The sequence below is a fragment of the Gymnogyps californianus genome, chromosome 11 (genome assembly GCF_018139145.2).
Source record: "Gymnogyps californianus isolate 813 chromosome 11, ASM1813914v2, whole genome shotgun sequence".
Classification (NCBI taxonomy): domain Eukaryota; kingdom Metazoa; phylum Chordata; class Aves; order Accipitriformes; family Cathartidae; genus Gymnogyps; species Gymnogyps californianus.
The window spans coordinates 21,270,548-21,293,399 of NC_059481.1; the positions used below are offsets into that span (position 1 = coordinate 21,270,548).

At 50.3% G+C, this 22,852-nt stretch overlaps 1 protein-coding gene across 1 annotated transcript in view; it reads right to left on the bottom strand.

Annotated features, from left to right (window-relative positions):
• Positions 1-22,852, bottom strand: part of IGDCC3 (immunoglobulin superfamily DCC subclass member 3) — a 105,586-nt gene that overhangs the window by 37,054 nt on the left and 45,680 nt on the right. The window contains exons 3-4 of the mRNA XM_050903532.1: positions 6,041-6,185; positions 3,167-3,297 (exon numbers count right to left, since the gene is read on the bottom strand). Of these exons, the coding sequence (XP_050759489.1) occupies positions 3,167-3,297; positions 6,041-6,185 (276 nt within the window). The remainder of the gene's footprint in view (positions 1-3,166; positions 3,298-6,040; positions 6,186-22,852) is intronic.

Consider the following 22,852-nt stretch of genomic DNA (forward strand, 5'->3'; position numbering starts at 1 on the left):
TGTGGCAGGCGAGCGCTGCTGGAGCACACCAGGGTTCAGGGCAAGGCAGGGAGGGGGATTTGTTTTGAAAGGGAAAAAGGCTCTAATGATGCACGTGGTCCCCAGGGACTCTGCCAGCAGCAATCGCGGTGAGGATGGGGAGGTCCCCGGCACCGCCAAGAGTGACAGGCACTCTAGCAGGAATGGGAGCATCGCCGGCCCAGGCTGTTAGATCTTGATCAAAAGGACAGCAGGAGAGAGAGCCGCAGCTCACGCTGAAAAGGTGTCAGTGCAGAGAGGCAGGCAGCCCCTCGGGAGTATCTCCGCTAAGCAGGCACTTGAAAATAATCAATCAGTAGGACTGGAAGACATATCCATGCCGCTCGCTGCCGGCAGCTCCGCCACCGCTGCCGGGGAGAGGAAGGAAAGTGCTGCGAGTAGGGTCCTTCCTCCCCCACAGGCAGCCACCCTCCTCTTCCTCTCCAGCCGGGCTGTGGCAGTGCCCTGCAGGGCACGGGCTCTCAGAGCCCATCTCCATCCTCTCCCTCCTCCCTCCCCAGCCAGGGCTCAGTTTGGAAACCCCGGCGAGGCAGACCCGGTGCTTCTCTGTGGGTGAAGCAATGGCTGAAGTTGCTGCCCTGTTAAGAGGGGAGGGAACCCTCCTGCCACGATGAAGAGCAGAGAGCACCATTCCCTTTACCCCTCTAAACAAGAGGGAGGCGATGGAAAGATTTGCAAGATTACTGCTTACCCCATCATGCCTAACGACATGTGCACAACAGCACTCGCATTAGTTCAGTATTTACTGATACAACAGCCACACCAGTGAAGTAACGTCCCTGTGCTACCTCTGCGGCACACCATAGCCTCTGCCGGTGTGCCAAAACCTAAGGTTAACATGCTAGCACATACCCACTGTCCTGGTCTAACAGATATTTGTGTGCTCTTAGCAAACACCACAGAGCATAAACCTTTTTCACTGAGGTTTAACCCAGTGCAATGGGTTTTCCACGGGCTGAGAGCATGCAAACGTGCTGTTACGGCAGCTCTGCTGACATGCAGTCACTGAAGCACGGTCCAAGCCCTTCAACAGACACTTACACATGGTGCCCGTATTCATCATCCGACTGCTTTAAGGAAGAGAAAAACCACAAATGTTTCACAGACAGGAAACCTGGAAAATATCCATCTGAAATGAGGGATGGTCAGATGAGAACAACTAGCACTTACTGCCCTGTGAGAAATAATAACTCAGACCAGTAAACTGACACAAAGAACTTCACCACGTTGATAATTTACTGTTCTTTTTTCCCCTCCACGTGGCTACCGTTCGCATAGATCAAGAAAACAGAGAAGTAACAGGCATCAAAAGCTCCCGGGTCTTTCAGAACCAGTTAACCTGCTTTCTTTCCCCATCAGAGTTGATATACGCAGCATCACTCTTTCCTCAGCTTCATCCCATTTCACACGTGCTGCTTTTTTACAGTCGACAGAGGGTAATCTGACATTCGGTACAGGTTTTAAGTCTCCTACTCCAGAACCACTGGCCAGGCAGCCGTTTCGGAGGGTGAAGGCAGGCTGTGAGATATGAGCGTACGCTGGCAAGCCTCCAGCCACCGGGTACCAGCAATTACGTGTATCTGATGGACAGGAGGATCACAGCTCACGGGGGGAAGACCTTTTGCTGCAAATAAAAAAAGCTCAAAGAGAAACACACATCCAACCAGCCCTGTGCAGACCTCCGTTGCCTCTTATCTCCAAAGCTGTAATCTCCATTTCCACAGGGAATCTGGGATGGTCCCCCACCAGAGAGCCATGTGCATCACCACTGCTGTCACAGGGGACCGGAGCGGGTACCCGGCATCCCAGGGGGGTTCTGACCTGCACAGAGTCCTGTATCTCAGAGGCCACCCTGCCAGCAGGTCATAGCCACAATTTGCAGGTGACTACTTCTTTGGCACTCTTCTCTTCTCTGAAGGTAACCCACAAATGCTCTGAAGTCCAGGAGAAGCAAGCTGTCCTGGTTTCATACAAGGAGGTTGAGCATATCAAAGGCGTTTCTAAGAAGAGGGCACGAAGGTGTCATTCACTCTTGGCTGCTTGATTGGGCTACGTTGTATGATTTAGACTTAATACTTCCCGCTTCCTTCATACTACAGGCAGCTACTGAAACATCAAGGGAGACTTGTGAAGCTAAAAGTGTTTTAAATTAAAAAGACTGACAAACGAAGAAAGCCTAACTAGAAGGTGACAATCTAACATCGGGTTTAGAAACTGGCTGATGAGTAACTGCTCGAAGGGGCTCCAAGAGATCAGCTTGGGTCCCACACGGACAACTAACGGAGGATGGGCAATGGGCAGGTCAGCGGAGGGCAGAACAGCTATGGAAAGGCAGTAGTGTATTTGCACCCTAATCCTTCCTTCACTGTGCCCAAGGTCATCACTTCCACGTGCCATTTTGTGTGCTTCCACAAACAGGCCGAACTTGTGCACGTGCAAAGCGTGGATGTGGGTGGCTTTGGTCTGCCCTTACAGCTTCATCGCATCCTACCTCCGGCAGTATGAAACCAAACAGCAAGTATGTGGTTTTGGCCCTTTTTTTGGACAGGAGACCATAAGGCACCGTCATTTCTTCAGCTGGAGCTTTCAGAGGTGAAAACCTGTTTCAGCCACTGACTTCAAATGTGGATGGAGAACCAAGTCAAAATTCAGCCTGGGGTGCTCAGGGCTTCTCCTTCTTGTCTTCCGAAGAAAGGTTAGCCCGCTTTGGTCGCAATGCAATGCTAGCAGCCTACAGAACATAATTCCCCCATTAGATAAATAATTGATCACCCCGTGTGCTGCAATTACTTCCAGAGTGGGCAGGTCTCATAAGGAAATGATGAATCTTCCACATTTCTAAAAGAATTTATTTAATGTAAAGCTGCTGTAACTCATTTTCTCACCGTCCTCCCTCTACCCAGAAACTGGCACTAATTTACAGGCAAAGAGACAGATTTATCTGCTATCAAATGGACTGATCTGGCAGGAACTAATAACAATCCAGAACAAGGAAGGTGCTATGGCTGGACAGAGGGATGCTTCTCAGCGCTGTTAGCCTAAAGCTCTCTTAAACTGTCCTGGTCCAGACCGGCAGCAGGAAGAAGAAGATGGAAGGACAGTCAGGGGAGTGTTTACTGGTACTAACCTGACACGGTGAGTCTGGCCTCCCGGCTGAACTTCACATTAGCAATATTGGTAGCAACGCAGTGAAAAATCCCACTGTCTTCTGCCCTCAGTCCCGTAATCTGGAGGACCCCCTTGGGAAGCAGCGTGTACCTGCGGGAAGAGAAAAGCAGAAACAAAAACTTGCAAAGCAGGACATGGTGTGAAAGCAGGCTGCACACCCATCCAGGTCAGGCAGGCTGGCTCCCCGCATCCCAGTGCAGAGGTACCAATACCACCCGAGCGATGCAGCTCCCGGCAGGCTGAGCCCATGCTTAACGCTGCATCAGTTCTTTATTTTTTAGGATACTTGAGCCTCTGGTCTTCTTTTACAGGGGGGCATGTTCCTTTTCTTTATGTTCTGATGCACCCTTGAGAAAGGATGACTTTTGCTGGAAGGCTACAAAGTAGATGCTTCCTATTTAACCTGTAGAAAAGCTTTGGCAGCACATTTGCATGGGAACACAGCTGACGTGGGAGTTATCACTCATCAGCTGAAGCACCGTGACCATGGACAAGCATCAGGGGAAGCGTGTGCTCCACACTCCCAGCTCCAGGTCCAGGACTCAAATCCACATGACCTTAAAACCTCAAATGCGTGGAAAGGCGTGTTTAAAATAGATACTGAGTGGGCATACATAAATATCAATAAATATTTTATGTATTTAAAACATAGGTACATTTAAATCATGCATGCATACACACATATTTGTATACATACATTACAGGTTGCTTGGCAACCATGTGTTTAAATTGGCTGGTAGTAAGTCATTACACTGTGATGAGTTAATAGTCCATTTCCGTCTGGAAGATGAAGAATATCTTTCTCCATATCAGCATATGGTTAAGTGCCTATAACCTGCTCCCTGCGCTGGGTTCCAAACGCGTGGCTCGGTGTTGGTGGCAGCGTGACAGCAATCAGTTTTACACGTCCCGAAGTTGATTGCAATCTCTCTGGGACTTTAAAATGCCCATTGTTTTGGATGAATTATACCACAAGAAGCCTTCATTTTTGTTAACAATCTGCCCACAGCATTAGAAGATTCAATTCCAAAGCTATTATTCTGCCTTCAAAGCCTCCAAGTGCAAGACTCGGCATACAAATTTATATACACTTTATACGCAGAAATGCACAAAGCATGATTAATGCAGAAATCCAATTCACTTAGAGAAGCAACCCTCATCACCCAGGCCCGTTGGTGTCAGAGATTAATCTACTGAGCTGACAACAAAAACCTTCCCCAGTAACTTTACTCCTACAAAAAGCCAAATCTGTTCAAAATCAGGACACTGAACATAGGGAAACTGCTCCTAGCCCATGTTCTCCAGGACTTGGGCAAGCTCCCTGCGCCAGTGGAGAAGCAGTGGGGATGAGCACGGCTTGGGGGACTCTGGGTTGGAGAGAAGTCTTGGCTCCTCAGTCTTGGGGCTCCTCAGTCTTGGGGCTCCTCAGTCTTGGAGGACAGAAGTCCTGGTAACACTCAAATCCCTGCCACATCTCTAACCATTTCCACACCTGTGACCCTGGGCTCAACTGGAAAGGGGCAATAATGCATGAGGGACTTCGAGGGAACTTCACCTGTCCTGCAACACCTCATGGGGATGCACACAAGGTGTCAGGACCAGTTCTGCACCCCTCACTTCTGCTGATACTACCTTGGACCAGTTGCCCTGCTCTACCACGTCCTCAGTTTAGCACTTGTGTGAGTAAGGAGCCTTCAGAGGAGATCAAGTTTAACAAATCAGCCCTGTGCTGGGCTAAAAAAAAACTCAGATGAAAAAAGCAAGGAAAAACAAAACCCGACAGTTGCAGTCTTCCACAGCAGGGTTGGGCCTCTTGGGTCCTTCTACTGTAAGTTCACCGTCACGCTGAAAAGGTCAAGCATTGTTCCAGCCCTCGTGTTTTCTCCTGCCTCCAAAGAACCCAACCACGTTCTGCTGCAGAACTGACATTTTTAAGAATAGGGGCTTTCAGGAAAATATTTACAGCTTCCTGGTTTCGCCTATTCCCAACGCACGGACGTCAATTCACAGTCGAGGTGTGCTGCGACCGATTGTCTCCCACCATCGGTTGCGCGGCTCCCGAGCTGCAGCTGGGACCGCCGGAGGCTGCCGGCACGGAGCACGCGTTTCCTGCCACCTGTCCTCCGCCGGGCCCCGCCGCCGCTCGGAGGATCAAACCATGATGAGGGACATTTCCGACGCGAAGGGAGCGGGCTGTCAAACACAGGAAGCGAGGACGTGCCGTCCCAGGTCTAGGCTGGGGAAGGCGGGCAGCTGGGGTTTCTCTTTAGGAGGATTGCATGGGAAACAGCAGCCCAGGGCGCTGCGGGATGCTCTCTGCAGAGCTTCCCCGCCGCCACACACAAGGGAGTCCACCTGGGAAGGAAAGTCTAGCGGCCACAGTGTAATTCAGCGCTTGCAAGAGTTCAGGACCCATGTGGAAGACCCTAAGTCATGGATCTGGCTCAGAAAGAGTTGCACCAAATGGAGCCACGGAGGGATGATGGATGCCAAAGCTACCCCGGCTCTGCTAGAATTGCTGGGCGGGCTCTTCACGCTGGAAAGTCAACCTGGAGGAGGGCTGATCCTCTCGGGGAAGGTCAATGCAAGCCCTTGCTCTCTCCAAAATCAGCTAGCGGGGTTTATTTAGCTCTCTTGGGAGATGCAGTGTTCTGCACAGGAGCTCAGACAACCCACAGCATTAACTGAAAGAGTATTCCACGGCAGAAACACTGGCCAAGACCCTCAGCCCAGGTTAGTTGTGTCGTAGCACAACTGAGAGAGCAACAGCAAGTCTGGCCACCTTTTTCCACCTGGAGAAAGGACAGCAGTACACGGCTTGGACATGTCCTACCTTTCGTTGTCTGTGTTGACCGGCATGCGGTTCTTTTGCCAGAGGATGACCGGCTCAGGTAAGCCATGGATCTGGCACTGGAATCTCGCTACACCACCTTCCTCCACCACTGCGTTCTGAGGGTGGATGTGGAAGTCAGACATCGCTGGAAGACACAAAGAGAGACAAAAATGTTCACTCTGTGAAGAGAAATCCACTATCAACAACTTCACATGACCTAGAAACACCCTGATTTCCCAGAGCTAGCAAATGGGATTGTAATGCAAGAACAGAAAGCTGGTTTGCAGCCTAACCTCCTGCATGGAGAAACAAGACTAGTGGCAAGTTCTTGCTATAAGTCTGCCTCTGCACATTGAACTGAATGACTCAACCAGGACAGGAGACAGTGCTCCATGACCCACATGCTCCTCAGCAAGGTCTACGGGGGCAGCGAGATACACAGACACTGCACTGGCACTTATCGGAGGTCATTCTCGACAGCTTCATCAGGCTTTGGATCCAAGCTCCCATCAGAAAAGAGATGTCTATCCTTTCTGTTGCTGCCAATGTCTTATCTGCTGTAAATATCCTTCTGATGTGCATAGCTTGACTCCCAAACTCATTTTGTTTAAATACCTTGACCAAAAGAGCTCCCAGATACCCTACTAAAACTTACAGCCCTTGATTTCCGTCTCTGTTTGGCAGGTGCTCCACCTCATCGCACACTCTGCCTTCCAGCACCGCAGAAGGAACGGTCGCATCCCCATGCTGTGGAGCAACAGGCTTCAGCCGATAGAAAGAGCAGCTGCCGAGAGCTCAGCAGCTCCGCAAACCGAGGCTTTTGGCGTTGGGACCACCCGACAGCAAATGACAAACCTCAGCCTGCCCACGCAGGATGAATACGGACCAGCCTGTTTCAGCATAGCCACAGCTGTAACCATTGTGCAGAAAGACTCTGGCATGCTGTTAGAGCTACATAAATAATACAGTAATTATTACTATTAATTAATTGGAAGGTGCTGCCTGTTGACTCTGCAATAAACATATTCGAAGCTAATAAACATCCCAGTGGTTATTTAGCTCATGATTCATTTATAGTGCCGCATCCGCGGGAAGATCTCTCACATTATCATACAAAATAAACTCCAAGAGAGCCCCCTGCTCTGCCACCCCAGCCCGATAATACCCCTCTCCCCAGCAAGAAAGTCTCGTCCCCTTTTACATGCGTCAAGTGTAATGAATGTACCTCTGGTAAGGAACAAGCTGCGTATGTGTCAGGGCAGCTTAATCATTCATCTGCAAACTCCAGTTGGGCTCAGGCAGATGGGAGATGGCCATTAGCAATCATACATTAAATATGTGTTGCATTAACCCACACTGCTCCCGCAACCACCGCTCTCAACCCGCTGACTGCAGATTTGTTAAGCTGATCGAGTAACACGGAGCAAAGCCATGCACGGCCGTAAGGCTGGGAAGGTTCTGCAGCCGTGAGGGTGGGATGGGCAGCCAGCCCCACGTCGGGATGCACTGATGGGAGCAGGACCGGGACGTGGCTGTGCGATGCTCCAGCCAGATGGGAACACACCAGCACAAGGCGAAAGATCATGCAAAATTATATTTCCCTTTCCCAAGATGAAAACTAATGCAAATATCCTCTCTGGTAAGGGATGGAGCCCAATGGTGGAATGGCAATTTACCCAATTCACACAGATTTAGCCTTGAAATGAGACTGCTCGTGGCCCAGAGCACTCAGCCACGTGGGAAGGAACCCAAAGGCTGCTGGGGGGTCTCCCACACCAGGCGATTCCCCTTCCAAGGTGGCAAGGGATGCTTCAAAAAATGGGGGGTCCAGGGGTGTCTACAGCCAGAGAGCTCGAGGGAGCGTGCAGAATATTTCAAGGCTGCCTTTTGGAGACTCAGGCCAGGGTGAGCATCTTGCAACCAAAGCTTATGAACTCTCCCCAAGAAATGAATCCAAGAATTAATGAGAATGACACGAAGCTCTTTAATAAAGAAAAAAAAAAAAAGCGAAGGGGGGAAAAAAAAAAAAAGCAGAGATTCAGATGCCTGCAGGAAAATTCCTTTCAAATGTACAGATGCTCAGCGCTGAGGTTTTTCAGTGGCTGACAGGGTTGATAAGAAGAAGGAGGTGTGAATGAGAACAGCCCCGGCACAGACTTCGCTCTGCTGGCTACAGAATTCATTGCCGTTCCTTTATTTCAATAATATCACCTCTTATAGGTAAAACTGCAGCAATAACCTCTACTCTTAAAGACACTAGTATTAATATTTATCATGAATAAAACATGGGAAGTTATAAATAATTCAGTTATGAGGATGTTAAGTAAAATATTACTCTTCAACGACCCTATAATGTGGCTTTGAAGCACAGTTTTATGTTAAATGCCTAGGAAACACTGTGACCCTTGCCAAGACCAGCTGGTTTGCAGAAGATGCATTAAAAATTCATGCACCGAGCTACAAAATGCTATTTTTAAAACAGGTTTACGAGTTTATTTACAGTTGCAGAGACAAAAGCTTTTGTAGCATCTCCTGTAAAACAGCAACAAAACTTGAACACGAGTGATTACCTGGGATCCTGTTTTCAGCCTGGAAATAAATCACTGGGTGTAAGGAGAGGAGAGGGATAGGAGCACAACAGCGTTACAGGACATCGCTTGGAGGGGCTAAATCTCTGCTGACCCACGTGTGATTTTTATATACGTCCCAACCGACTGTAACAAACTCATACAGCGGAGTGCTCGCTCCTGTTTGTCACTCGCCTTTCAGCAGCAAACACCAAGACCCCCGTTATCAGCCGGGTGCTATTGTTTCAGCCGCCACGGAGAAGAGCTGCACACCAGCCCGGGTGGGGTTGGCCAGCAGCCAGGGAGCTGCATCTCATTTCTATGCTAATGGCCATAATAATTTTAAAAATAAATACATGCAATCACAATATTCACCCGTGAGCTCCTAAGAGGGGAGGCACCCTCTAATCCATCTGCCCGCGGTCTCTGTCATCCAGCAATGCAGCATCCACGTGCCAACGGAGGGACCGGTGCTGCTCCGGGCCCCTTTTACTGTCATCAGACAGGGTGAGTGCCACCCTGTTCCCATTAAACTTCCCTCTGCCATCTCTGTCCACACACACAGTGAGCGTAGGGTAGTCATCAAGCCATAAAATCAACCTAAATCACACGCACACTCATTGCTCCATATCGATGCTCCAAGCCACAGTGTCTCAGCGCTTCTGCTATCATCACACGTGGATCTTGGCCATGGTACACACAGACCAGCACAGAGCAGGGAAAGACAAAACAAAATGGGCTCACAGCAGATGGGGAACGGTCCTAACAGCCCTCCCACGCTGCAGGCGTGGGTGAACCTCCTCCCAAAGATGTTGGCCAAGGCTAGATTCAGACTGAGTTGTCTACAGCCACACTGACACGAGGCAGAGGAGTTACTCTTCATCTCTCCTTCCCCCATGTTGTATCATAGAGGACCTCAACTAGGATGAGGTTGGATCACAGGTGAGGTTCTTCCCTAAAGAGAACCCCATGCTTGGGATCTCCCACCACCTAACCCTCACTGGGATGCAGTCCCCCAAGGCATGTCCTACGGACACAGCGCAGGTGAGCAGCAACTCTTATCCTCATCCACATTCACAGAGGATTCGTTCTGGCAAAAGGATTTTCTGGGTCTCCCCTAACCAAAGCGTACACACTCTCTCCATCCTAACAGGCCCTGTGGAAAGGCCAACGGAATAAAAATGAAAATAGGTATAGAGTGAAATTTTCTTTACTCCATGAAAAACTAAATTGAAACCATTAGTGGCCAATCCTTTTTTGCTCGGCACAGCATTAGTGCTAAGCCAGAGATTGACCTAGATTTGATATAGAAAAAGAAAACATTAACTTGGTATGTCAAAGCAAATCCCAGGCCTGTTAGAATCATTAAAACACAAACATTATTATCAACTGCAGGCACAAGGGGAGGAAGAAGACTTGAAAGGTTCAGTGCCAAAGCTGATGGTAGGAGAGTATTTGGGAAGCCCAGCTAGTTCTGCAATCACATTCCTTTTTGCTTTTAAATTACTTATGGGGAAACAGATACCCAGGTTGGCTCTGACACAAGAGGATGCTGGGGAGGAGCTGAGCATCCTCACCGCCAGGCAGTCCACAAATGATAGTCCACCAGCAAAGACCCTTTCTCCACATTTCTGCCACCAATCTATTAAATTCAGACCTCTTCCAATGCAGGCACGTGGTTAAAATGCCTCAAAGTTGACACATTACAAGGAACAAGAGTTTAATGGGGACATGCCTCCAGTATCTGGGCTCCCAGACACCCCTACCAAGGAGGGCAAGATCCCTTAGTTCCATTACAACTGATGAAGGCGAAGTCTGGGAGGCAAATGGTTTGCCCAGTGTGAGAGAACAAGCCACGGGTGAGCCGACCCCTTCCAAAAGCGGCTCAATTCTGATGCTGGCGACAGTTGCTGATTTTCATACTGAATTTTCCAACTTACTAATAAAATTGAATTTCCCCTCGGGTGAGCAGAAGTCAGGGTCATTTTTAAAACACAATGACCACCATGCCAATTAAACCCAGACCTAAACCACTCTCAGATCAGGCTGACAGCTCCAGCAGAACCAACCCTCGGTATCTGTGAGATTTATTAAGCACCCATCCTCCTTGGCACAGCAACTCCTTCCCAAACACTTTCCCTGCCCCAAAGCAAGCAGGGGGATTACATCCTCTTCCATTCCCTCCCGGCTTAGGAGACCTTCACCATTAAGTTAGCAACCTGCTGGGGGAATATTTTCAAGGAGGACGTCAGGTGAAGGCTTAGCAGACACAGGTCTCGTATTTGCTCCTCTCCGTACTCTGGAAATGGAGGATTTCCCTGCAGGAAAGAGCCAGCACAAAAGATGGGGGGCGTACAGACACCACAAATCCCATCCTCTCCTCTCTTCCCCCTGCTTTCAAACAGGGACGCTTTCCCAAGTCTTTAAGAAAAAGACACTGCATCTTCTTTCTCTACATTTTTTTATTTTTTTTTTTTAAAAAGACGCATTTTTATAAAGATTAAAAAAAAGCCCACGTCACAACAGCCCGGTGGCTACTCCAGCTGCAGAGCAGCCTCTGCGCCTGCGAGCCGGCCCTGCGTGTCTAATGATGCTATTGTGCGAGGTTGTTGCTGAACTGCCATGAGCCCAATTTTGAATGCAAGTTGCTTTGTGCATAGTGAAGCGTGAACAACAGCGCCGCCCATTTATCTATTTAATTCTCCAGGAGTAGCAGGAGCGGGGGCCTTCGCTCCCATCTAAAGGGAAGAAAAATCGCCTTTCTCTCAGCTTTGGAAAGGGAGGGAAATATTAAAGACCAGCCGTGCCTCTCTCAGCACAGAGGAAAATCCCCTCTGCCCCTGCCCACTAATCATAGGGGTGAAAATCCCAAATCTCTATTGTCCGTGCTTGGCCTCAGATCTCAAAAGAAAATGGGCTGCAAGACTCAAGAGAGTTTGAAGCAAAGAAGACATTTTGGAGAAAGGTAGCTTATTTAAGAGGAACCAAAATACATGGGAAGATGAGAGAGGGAGGAAGCCCCATCTCGCTCCGTGCTGGGCAGATGTAGAGGGAAAGAGGGTCAGTCCTGCACGCTTTTTATTTGCAATATTTGCAAACAAATGCTTATTTCTCTTTTGCTTTGGCTGTCGTTTTCTCCCCCCAGGAGCTGATACAACTGCTCAGAGCAGGGATGGAGGATGGTCCGGGCTCTCCACCCTCTCTGCATTTTGCATCCTCGTGTCTCCGTTGTTGTCACACTCAATCAAAGCCGAGTGAAATAATTTAAACAAGGTTGAGAAGACGCCCCATCAGATGGACTTCTCTGGTTGAGGAACAAAGTCTCTACCTGGCCTGGGTTTTTTTCTTCCCCCCTGCCCTAAGCTCCTGGGACAGGGATGAAAGGGAGACAACCGAGCTAATGCCTCGCAGTGGGACACAGCAGCTGCCCACGGGAAGGAACATGCAACAGATACTTTACAAGAGGAGGGAAAAAAAAACCCAGATCTACTGCTTCGTGACTCAAGTCCACCAGGAGGCAAATTGCTGCCTGATCTGGGACTATGGCTTCTCAAGTTTTTGCATAACACGTGAAATGACTGCGAGCCAAATCCAGCTCAGGTCACCTCCCTGCCCCAACGCACTGAGCGGCACGGATGGACTCTGCTGACCCATGATTTACTGTTTGTTTTGGTGCTTTGAGAAGCAAGTGGAAAAAAGCACAGAGCCCTACAGGGGCTGCTTCTGCGTAGGGACGATAAATATCCTGCGAAAGTAATGAACACATCTCCGCTGCACACAGGTCAGGGGTCAGAGGGAATGTGCTCAGGGGTCCCTGGTTGCTCTACCTGCCCTGTACGAGCAAAGTACCAGGGCTGGGAGGAGGAGGATGGGTTGTCCCTGCAAAGATCCCTGCAGGGACTTTATCACGGCACCTGGAAAACCTTCAAATGCCTGTGCTGCAGCTCCGCTCCTCTTCCTGAGGCTCCCTTGAATGCGCTCCCCATCACCAGCACACCCAGCCTCTCCTGCGCAATCACACGCGCCTCCAAGCCCGTCTCCCAGTCCTAAAGAACATTTAGTATATTTATGGTATTGATTATAGCTCGCTTATTGGAAAAATAACTACAACAGCATCAGTTGTTGATGCAGGGGTACCCTCCCGTGAGTGGGAAAGATTTTTGTCTGGATAAATGCAGTCTCTGCACCATGCATAGGAAGAAACAGGGGCCACACACCCCAAGGGCTGTTTTATACTGAAGTATCTTGCAATTTCTGCAAAGCTCACAAAGCGCTATCCCTCTGGAGAGAGGCTGCGCCCACACTGTCCCAGTACAGCATGCCAGGGAGCATCCCCAACATCCGACACCCCATCACCCTCGTTATCTTGACTTGGGAGGACAGAGAGCGCCAGGGGAGCTGCCTGTGCCAAAGGAAACCCCTGAAAGCAGCTGATCTTCGCCACGCTCTCCCCCGTGCAGCGGCACTGCCCAAATGCTGCCTGCTCAGACCCAAGACCCCCTGCAATGTGGCTGCAGCCAGAAATCATCCCAGCCTGGAAAGAGGGAGCAGTGAGTCCCTGTGCATGAGCACAAACACCCTCTCTGAAGCCCAGCGAGCAACCAGGGCTGTCTGAGCATCCTCAAACCTTTCCTATAAACGTACTGGTCATTTCACAGAGATGGGCACAGAGGACACAAAGTGACACCCACGGTCACAACCCAAATCCAACATCATCCCTTGAGTACCAAACGGCACGCTCTAGCCATGAGGCAATGCTGCTCCTTATAAATCACTTTGAAAAATGCATCTTGGCAATCCCACGGACCAAATTTCTCACTTCCCTCCGTGTTCAGAGCACGTGGCAGCATCCCATCCCATTACCTGCTACGCAGAGCAGCACAGCAGACAGCCCAAGGTAGTTATTCGTCTTCCAGCACCCTCTTGTTTTGCAGGGGAATTGACTAATAAACAGCCCCTTTAGCGCTCTCAAATTGGTTTCAGGGAAAGAAGAAGTTTCTGGCGAAGAGGGAGGCATCGCTGGGAGAGACCTTTATCAGGGAGTGCTATTGCAGTAATTTTTCAAGACGAAATTGCTCTCTGGCTCATGACAGCATTTAGTGTATCCTGAGGCAACCATTTGTGAAGCCAAACCTGTGGTCCTGCCGCCCTGCTGCTGGAGGGAAGAAGGAGTATTAAATGTCATAAACAACTCTTAATTTGCTTGGGCGGACTGCATATGGGGCTAGCGATTCTGTAGTGCAGGAGGAGGTTATCTGTCACTATTACAGTGCTCCGGCACCAAGGGTGATGCTGGCCGGGCAACGCTGGCCGCTGTGACACCTTCCCAGTGGTACAAGTCACCACGAAGGGCTCCTGTGTTTCTGCAGGGTGACTTCTTAAGAAAGCCCAGCATCACACAAGGTTCCTCCACCCCAAAGCAGGGCTCCCCTCCAGCATCGCAAGAAGATGCTCCCTCCAGATGCTCCCTCCTGTTGCATCCACAGCTCACCCCGCGTCAGGCAACGGCTTCTTCAGGACCTTGCCACCTCCCAGGCTTTCCTCTGAAGCACACATTTGCTCTTTGCAAAATACCTATGATTTATCCTACTCGAGTGCCCCTGCAGACCCCTGAAATAATGAGAAAATGAAGGGCAAGCTGTCCTGCAAGCCTCCGGCAGAGGTTGGCTCGGCGAGGGCAAAGTAAAGCACGCAGCACGCTGCCAGCAGGCAGGTCTCTCCTGCCAGATTCCCATCCGGAGCTCCTCGTGTTTTTCCTACTCCGACACACACAATTAAGACAAATTACATAGTTACCATTTTGATTTGTTGCACAATAACAATGTTTTCCATCCCTCTCCCAAATATTGATGGAGATGGTACAAGAGGAAGCTCCCGCACAGCCATTTTTGGCCCTGGACCACTTTGTTTGCAGCCAGCTGCTTCCGATATCGAGCGCGGACGAGCAATCCTGCTTTTTATCAGCTCGGAGAGGCAACGAGCCATCCAAGCACAAGGCGTTATCCCGCCCTGCCGCAGCGCTTGCAATGCCTCTACGTAAAAACATCTCTGCTCAGCCCTCCCGGTCTGCAAAGCCAGCAGCCATTCCTGGTTTTTTGTGCTCACCAACGAGCCCACGCTTTGTTTCGGCATCTCCGGAGGTGACGGTGGAATCCAGAAAGGTGAAGGAAAGGAAGCTTTTCATCACGACTGCCCACGGAAATGCCATCAGCCCCGCTTTCAGACGGGGAGCTGTCCTGATTTACAGGCTAATGAATTTTAAATGAGAAGCATTTTTTAATTTTTTGTTGTCAGCCCCCATTTTTCTGCTAGCAATCATTCCAATAATAGCTTTAAATTTTGAGCATCTGTTTTTACCAGCTCTCTTGTAATTAGTTTACTAATGTATTTCACTGCGCCTTTGTTATTTTCAGAGAATTACTTCATTCCCAGCTATCAGAGATAGTGCACTTCAGTCTATAAGGAGTTTGGCCTTTGTTCCCTCGTGGTTATTCACATGGGGGAAGATGGCTCAGTGAATGACAAGCCTTTCTATCACCACACATTCTCCATTTAATGTCTTTATACTGGCTCATTAATTACCACAGAAAACTCCTTTCCGAATGGAACCTGTGATTTATAGAAGACTTGGGCAAGGTGCCATTTTTATCAGGCCGACAGCGAACAGCACCAGTGCCGGTAATTCACTCTTCATTTTCCCTTCTGCTGCAGTGGGGTCAGCCCCGCCGCGGTGGGAGTTTTGCCTGGGCAAGGGAGCTCAGCAAGTGCTCGGTGCTGCCGAGCCACGGCCGTCACGCTGCTCCTGCACGGCTGGGATGACCAAGTTCATAGAAAATTGAACTACAGCCCATTCTGCCTGTGCACCGTGGTGCCCGCTGTACAGACTGAGATATTCCCTTGGGCAGCGGCTGGATGAGCGCCTGGAGGAGGTGGGACTGCCTCCGAGATGATGCCCTGCGTCTCTCCATCAAATCTGGTGGTCCAAGGTGTTGCAGTGCATACAACGAAGTATTTCTTGGCCCTCGGCAAAAACCCGAGCGCAGCACGGAGAGAGACGCAGGCTTTCATTAAGGAGCGGGCAGGCAGACGCGATGGACTCCGTGGTACCTAGACGCACCTCTCTGCTGTGTCCCATTACACGGCACAGGCGGGATGGCAGGTTTGAGTCCCAGCTGTATCCCTCAGACTCTAAAACATTACAGACTTGCAAACCTCTCAGCAGCACGGGGTCTGGCAATGGGGAAGAGCTGCGCAAAGCCACAAGGTAAAGGCTCCTTGTAGACCCAAGGCAGCCAGAGCACGGGAGACAGGCAGCTGCCCTGCCTTCGAGAGGGAGTAACCCGAACAACCGTCTCTCTGTCCGACGGAAATTAACTTCAAATCCTTCAGAACAGTATGTCTTTCACCACATCCATACTCTGTGCCAAGCATGATAAACTGCCCCCTTCTTTATTAAGGAATGAAATAGAGGTGGAAATGGTGTACACGTTGACTAAAGAAGTTATTCAAATAGAAAAACAATCACGAAAGGCTGGATTTCCATCGCTTGACGCAGAGGAGCTGCCTCACACCGTTGCAAGGGAAATACTCAGCATCCTCTGTGCACATGGGGAGGAGAGAGGAGAGGCCGAAGGACCAGAGCGCAGACGCAGAGCAAGTCGGGCACAGGGTTAGCATTACAAAGGACTGCTCTAAAGCTCCTTTCTGTTCATTTTAACTCTGGATTTCACTCAAGTGCAGGTGATTTTCCAAAATGCTGAGCGCTCCTCTGCTCCCAATCCCTTGGTGGTGAGCACAGATATTGTGTTATGATGTTGCCTGATCCGGACTGAAGGTGATAATATCAAAGATGTAGAAAGGACTGAACCGCCGCGATACTGAGAAAATCCAGCTTCCGCCAAGGTCTGCTTTTCCTCCTAGCAGCGGCTAAGCCGTTAGCTGTCATCTCATCCCCGTGGCTCAGTTACATACATAAATTCCTGTTCGCTCCTTGGCAATAGCAACTGCTTCCTATTTTGCTGGCAGCAATCCAGGGGAAATTCAAGCTGAATTACAGCCATTCTTCAGAAAATAGGCCAAATCCACGAAAGCAGGACACATGACCGCAGACGTAGAGCTCGTCCTTTTTCTATTTATTTCGCAGTGAGAAGCCCCGTTGGCTGAAAATAGCTTATCTCTGGAAGTCCCCCTTTCCGTTCACGGCTGCCGCTCCTGGCTGCTAGCCAAACCATTACCACCTCAAAGAGAAAGTTCATAGCTCCGGTGTATCAGCCCCACTGTACAGGACGTGCGGTTTGATGTTTTCACCGATTTCTCTCTGGGAGCTTGGAGGAGACAGGGATTGTATTTCTGTGCATGAGCCAGCGAGCGTTAACTCCTTTCCCGTGCCTCTGCCGGGATGGTTGTACTTGGGGTTGTACCCCAGCATCGCTTGGCAGCGTATACACAGTAGCGTGCGTACACATGCACATATGTCCATGTGTGACACAGCACGGGTGGTAACACGGGCTGGATTCCATGAGCCAGGGTCCCTCCAGATACCCACCACGACAAGGTCCCTCCAGATACCCATTCCTACGACAAGGTGAGAGCTTACATTTCACGCTGGGTCCACGTGAAGCAGCCACTCCAACCGAAAGCACCTCTGCACCCGCAGCGAGTCTTCTCTCCTCCCCGCGTACCCCACAGCACCCTAAATATGACTGGGAGACACATCACCATCCCGAAGCATGCGGACAGACAAACACAAGCGAGGACACAGGAGAACGGTTAAAGATAAGAAGGATGTGGAGGATGGTCACACAGAGGAAGAAAGTGATGGCAGAGTTACAAACCACAAATCTTACCATCTTTATCTTCCTCACTATCACCAGACCATCATCAAACCTGGGGAGCACGGATGCATTCCAGAAAACACAGCTCTCCAGGGAGGACTGGCTTCTTGTTGATAAGAAGCGGGGAGGCTTATCTCCCAAACTCACAGTGACACCTCACCCTGGGCCCAGTTTATCAAATTAAACTCATTACCTTTGAGGACTCGTTGAAAAGAAGTGGCAGGAGAAGAGTGGCGGGTCAAGGAGGCAACGCTCCCACCGCCCTGCTGTGCCGCTCCCGGCTCAGCGCATCCTTACCGGCACGTGCCGAGCAGCGGTGGCCAGTGGGACAACACCGCCTGTGAGATCACCACCAGCACCAAAACGTCCCAGAGTGTCACGTCGAGGCAGGAAAACCCCAGAGATCAGAAAGAGGAGAGGCACTGATTTACTGCAAGGCTGTCACGTGGCTCTGCAGTTTATTGTACGTACGGCCACACCATGGCTGCGCTCGCTGGGTGTGTTTTCTGCGTGTAAGATGGTTTACAACAGCAGGTTTCTATAGGGTAGAAAAATAACATCGCCGTGCCTACAGTTGAGCGACGTATCGGTGATCTGCCCTCATCCAATCTCCATACTGCGTCACAACCAAACACAGGATTTTGCATATGCATCTATTGCTGGCAAGGAGAAATAACCAAGTCCTTTCTACAGGGAATTTTTAAAATGAGCAGCCAAGCAAAACCAAATTTCAGCTTTGAACACTTTGCTAAGGCATTCAGGTATATACTTCAAATATTAATTTTTTTTTTTGCTTTTTTATCATAGTAAGGCAAACACCGGTAACCTCAGGTGGTGTCTCTCCTCTCTTCTCAAAGACCTTTGGTACTGTTTATGGGAACAGGATACGACGAGAAGCCCTGGGTACCACAAGGCTTGGGCGGTGAGGCTCGGGAAGCCTTTGAAGAACGTAATTCCCGAGGGATGCTCCCGGATGGGATAACTATTAGCTCGCAGGGCTACAAGGAGGGGCTCTATCGATTTGCTGGCAGGAGGGGAGGAGGAGAGATGGGAAGAGCCTGTGTTACTTACTACTGCGGAGTTTGCAAATATTTTACCCAAATGAGTTTCAGGATGCGCAAACACACGAAGAAGCACAAATGCAGCGGGTCGGGGTGGGCAGCGGTCCCCTGACTAGGGGACAGAGATTCTCCTGTGGGCTTGTGGCAACCATCAGATAAACCCTCTGCAGATGCGCCAAGTCCCTTACGCCTTCCATCGCTCCCCACCCATGCTTCCAAACAACCCCTGGCAGCAAAATTCAGTGTCATGGACAAAAGACAAGAGGGAATTCTGAAAAGAAACCCAGCACCCAATGCCCAGCCTGGAGAAGGGCTCAGCACCGCAGCTCCTGCTGAAGGAAGAAGAGCTAGAAGAAAGGCTGGACACTCAGCCAGCCCCGCAATCCAAATTTAAATATCAATATTTGCCTTCAAAGGCTCTCAGTGATGGGAGAGCCATACAAACCTGCAACTGCCCAGCTACGACACAGAGGAGGGATGCGGCCACGTCCCTTCTGCGAAGGCTCCCTGGCTTTGCCGGCTGGGTGCACCCATGGGAGAGGGCAATCTCACCCCGCACACCTGGGACTCCTCTGTCCCCATCCCTGCTCATACACTTGCTGTCCCCATTCACTTCCCAGACGCGTTTCCCATCCCGATGCCAGGGTTAACAACATTTAGCCACCTAAGCTCCCCGTCGTCATGAAATTTCATTTTAATTAAAGCTTGTTAAGGGTTTGGGATGCGCACACGAGTGTGGAAACCTGCCTGGGCTGGAGCGATGCTAAACGTCAAGGAACGGCGGCATTGCAAAGCGATGTGGGTTTTAGAGAGCGGGCAGAGGTCAAACGCTGTGCCTGAATGGTGGGGTTACGGGGGGGCATTTTTACTGACTTTGAGCTCTGAACTTGAGCTTTGCCCCGGTGTTTGCAGCACACTGGGGAAATCAGAGCCAAAGCCCCGTAAGCCTGATCTTCAGGGGGTCTCCGCAGGGATGGTCAGCCTCTCCTGCACTGAGCCTGGGGAATCAGTCCTCTCTCTCCCGAAATGCGCATCTTCATCAGGAAAAACACTTGCACCCCAAAACAGGCACCTCTCTGGTATTAACAAAAGAGATGAAAACTCAGTAACAAACGACTAATTGTAGCACAGACTGTTAGAGACCTGAAAAACTGCTGGGACACCTGAAATATCCAGGACGGCGATTAAATCTATCTTAACAAAACCTCATGGCACATAATGGGCCCCCAGGAGACCCACTATGGTACCCTAATAACTTGTTTATGCGACCAAATTGTCCAAGAAGAGATTTTGTGTGAGTGTGCATGCACAGGGGACTGCGCACCCCACATGCACATTCAGGTGGGGAATAAAAGACGGGAAATAGCGAAGTCCATAAGATACTTGCATGGGACAAGGTGGAGGCATCCGCAAGGAAAACATCACCAGCAACTTCACAGCCCTCCCCACCATGAAACGAAATAAATAAATACAGAGAGCTCCAGGAATTAGCTGTGAGGGTGACAGCACCAAAGGAAAATGAAAGCAGAAGGGGGGGAAAGAAAAAAATCCAGCCCGGCTCGCTTTTGTGTTCTCGCACAATGGGGCACGTCAGCTCCGGAGCCTCCGCAAGCCATCACCCGCCATCTGGCACCGGGCTGGACCACTAATGGGAGGCCCCGGCACCCCAGCTGACTCCAAGAGCCACGGGGGAAATCAAGCTGACGAGCTCCCCACATTAAGCCATCTAAATTAATGCAGATACGTGGCCCGCTCACGAGAAATTTGGCTGGTGGACGGTGGCAAGGGGAGCGGCATGAGCCGGCCGCAGCGTGCCATGAACCCCACGCCAGCCCGGAGTTACAGCCCAGCCATCGTATTAAGCGGGGCCGGGGCGGGCGTGAGCTGCCCTTGCTCATTTGCAAGACGAATTGTTGGCGAGGGGATCTGGAAGCGCAGCCCTTTTCACCAGGCGCTCGCAGCTCGACTGCGAGATGCACAATGCCGGCCAGATGCAAATTCTGCAGCAGCAGGGACGGCCCAGAGGAACACCGCCTGCCCGATACGTCGCTCTCAAAACCAGCCTCGTTAACTAATGTTCCTGTAATGCCTTAATGGAGCAGATCGGCTAGGAAATTACCGTGCATGGGGTATACGCAGAGAAGGGGATGAAGATGTTGATACGAGTGCTCAGGGCCAGGTTCAACAGCAGTACCTCTCCCCAGGAGCAATCCCGCTGATTTTGGCAGGGTGGACCCCAGACGACTCATCGCCCCAAAGGAACATTTACTGCCATGAATATCTGATTTCCCTAAGCACTATGGTACTGAATAAGGGTGCCAGAGCCTGCTGTCCCGGTGAAGCAAAGGGTTGGCTGAGCACCTTGTCGAGGACACGATGTCCAGCTCCAGTCCCTTCCCTTGCCAGCTGTTGCATGAGGAGCGAGAAGACAACAAGCCACAGGGAATTAAGGATGCACAACACTCCCCAGGCATGGAAATGCGTATTGGAGAGCCCATCCCCAGCCCGTGGGGGACACATGATCCCACCTCCTTCCCTGCTCCTAACACGGCAGTGGGCTTTGGGGCCAACACAGAGACCTGTGCCTCTGAAAGCTCCCAGGGTGCTACCCTGGGGACATCTGGGTATGCTCATCAGGATCTAATGCTGTTTCCATGGTGTAAGATGCAGGTCAGAGCTCTCTGAAGGGACTCAGCTCCGGCTGGAGCATGCAAAAAGATCTGCCACCTCCACCCAGGCACAAACAGAAAAGTCAGCCTTCAGGAAGAGATTTTGCTTCTCCCCTCCATCACCAGCTTCAGAGAACTGATGGGAACCCAGCTCCGCAGTGGCCTGAGCCAGAGATCAGAGGCAGCGGGGTTAATTCAGACGCAGGCGAAGAAGAGCCTGGGAGGATCAAAGGAGCATCGCACAAGCACAGCACACCAGACGGCTCTCCTCGCTGTGTTTTCTCTATGGCATGTGCCACGCGGTGAGCAGCACTGCCTGCCCGCAGCCGGTGTCCCACACACTGCCTTGCACCCCAGCATGACAGAGGCAAACGATGCCCTCGCTGGCTTCTTGCATGCCTTTGCCGCAGCTGTAAGCAGCAGCCTGCTTATCGCCAGTGCCAAAAAATAGGCATGTACCTCCCCAGGCTGAACTCAACCGGCAGAGACCTCCAGGGAATCGCTGCGACAAACCTCGGGCCAGACGAAAAACAAATCTTTAACAACTGAGGCACATTTCAGCATTCCTAGGTACAGCTGCTGTTGCACAGCCCAGGGAACCTCTCGGGGTGGCAGCGATGCCTTGCAACAAGCGGGTATTTGGGGATCCATCATTGTCGCTGACAGCTGAACTCCTGCTTACAGCACCAAGGGTAAACCCAGACCCTTTCTAATGACTTTGGATTCATAACCTATTCCCACAGATGGAAAATTTTATTCCCAAATGCGCAGAGACCCACACGGCAGCAGCTTGAGTGATTACGGTCTCTGCTCTGCGGAGCTGCTATCATTTGCACGGAGGCAGAAACACCCCCATTTTACCTAAAGGGAAGGGTGGTAGCATATGGGAAGCGTAGGTTATACTCGGCCCCAGGAGCAATGCTGTAGCTCTTACACAGCTCACACCGCCTCCGAATCGTGTTTCAGGTCTGTAACGTCCCGCCAGAAGAGAAGCAGAATTTTTGCTCGGGTAGGAGAACAGGAGAAAACCTCTCCATGCAATTAATTTGCCTCCAAATTCAAGCCAGTTGAAATAATCTGTTGGTAAACACAAAGCACCATTGGGATAACAGCTGAGCAGAAGCTTATATTAAACAAGCATCTTCAGATGAAAATATCACTCATCTAAAAGGCATCACCATTCATTCATGCTCAATAAAACACAAAATGGTTACAGATAGAGCTGATGGAAAATGAGAGAGAAATGGAAGTAAAGGTAAAGCTGCCAGGCAGGAAACAGCACAAGAATTAAAAAAAAAAAACAAAACAAACACCACACCACCATGAAGAGGTTGATTTAGCATTCTGCTTTAGGAGAAATTTCAAAAGCAGGTTTTAATATCTGATAAAACTTCACTGCTGGTTGCCACGCTGCCTGACGGAAGCACAGAAGGGGACTAATAGCCCTGGTGTACGACATGATAAAACATTTTAAGCCGCATAGCTTTACTTGGACTTGCTACTTTTAAGGACATTTTACGGTTCACTGCTATCCCTCAGTGTCCTACCAGCAGCCCCTGAGCATGCACAAGCTCTCATCTACCCGCCAGGCAGGTAGTTTCCCCCAAAGCCTGAGATTTTCCAGCCTGCAGATTGTCACAGTTGAATATTAGCAGTTGGCTGCGTAGCTGCAAGGAACTGC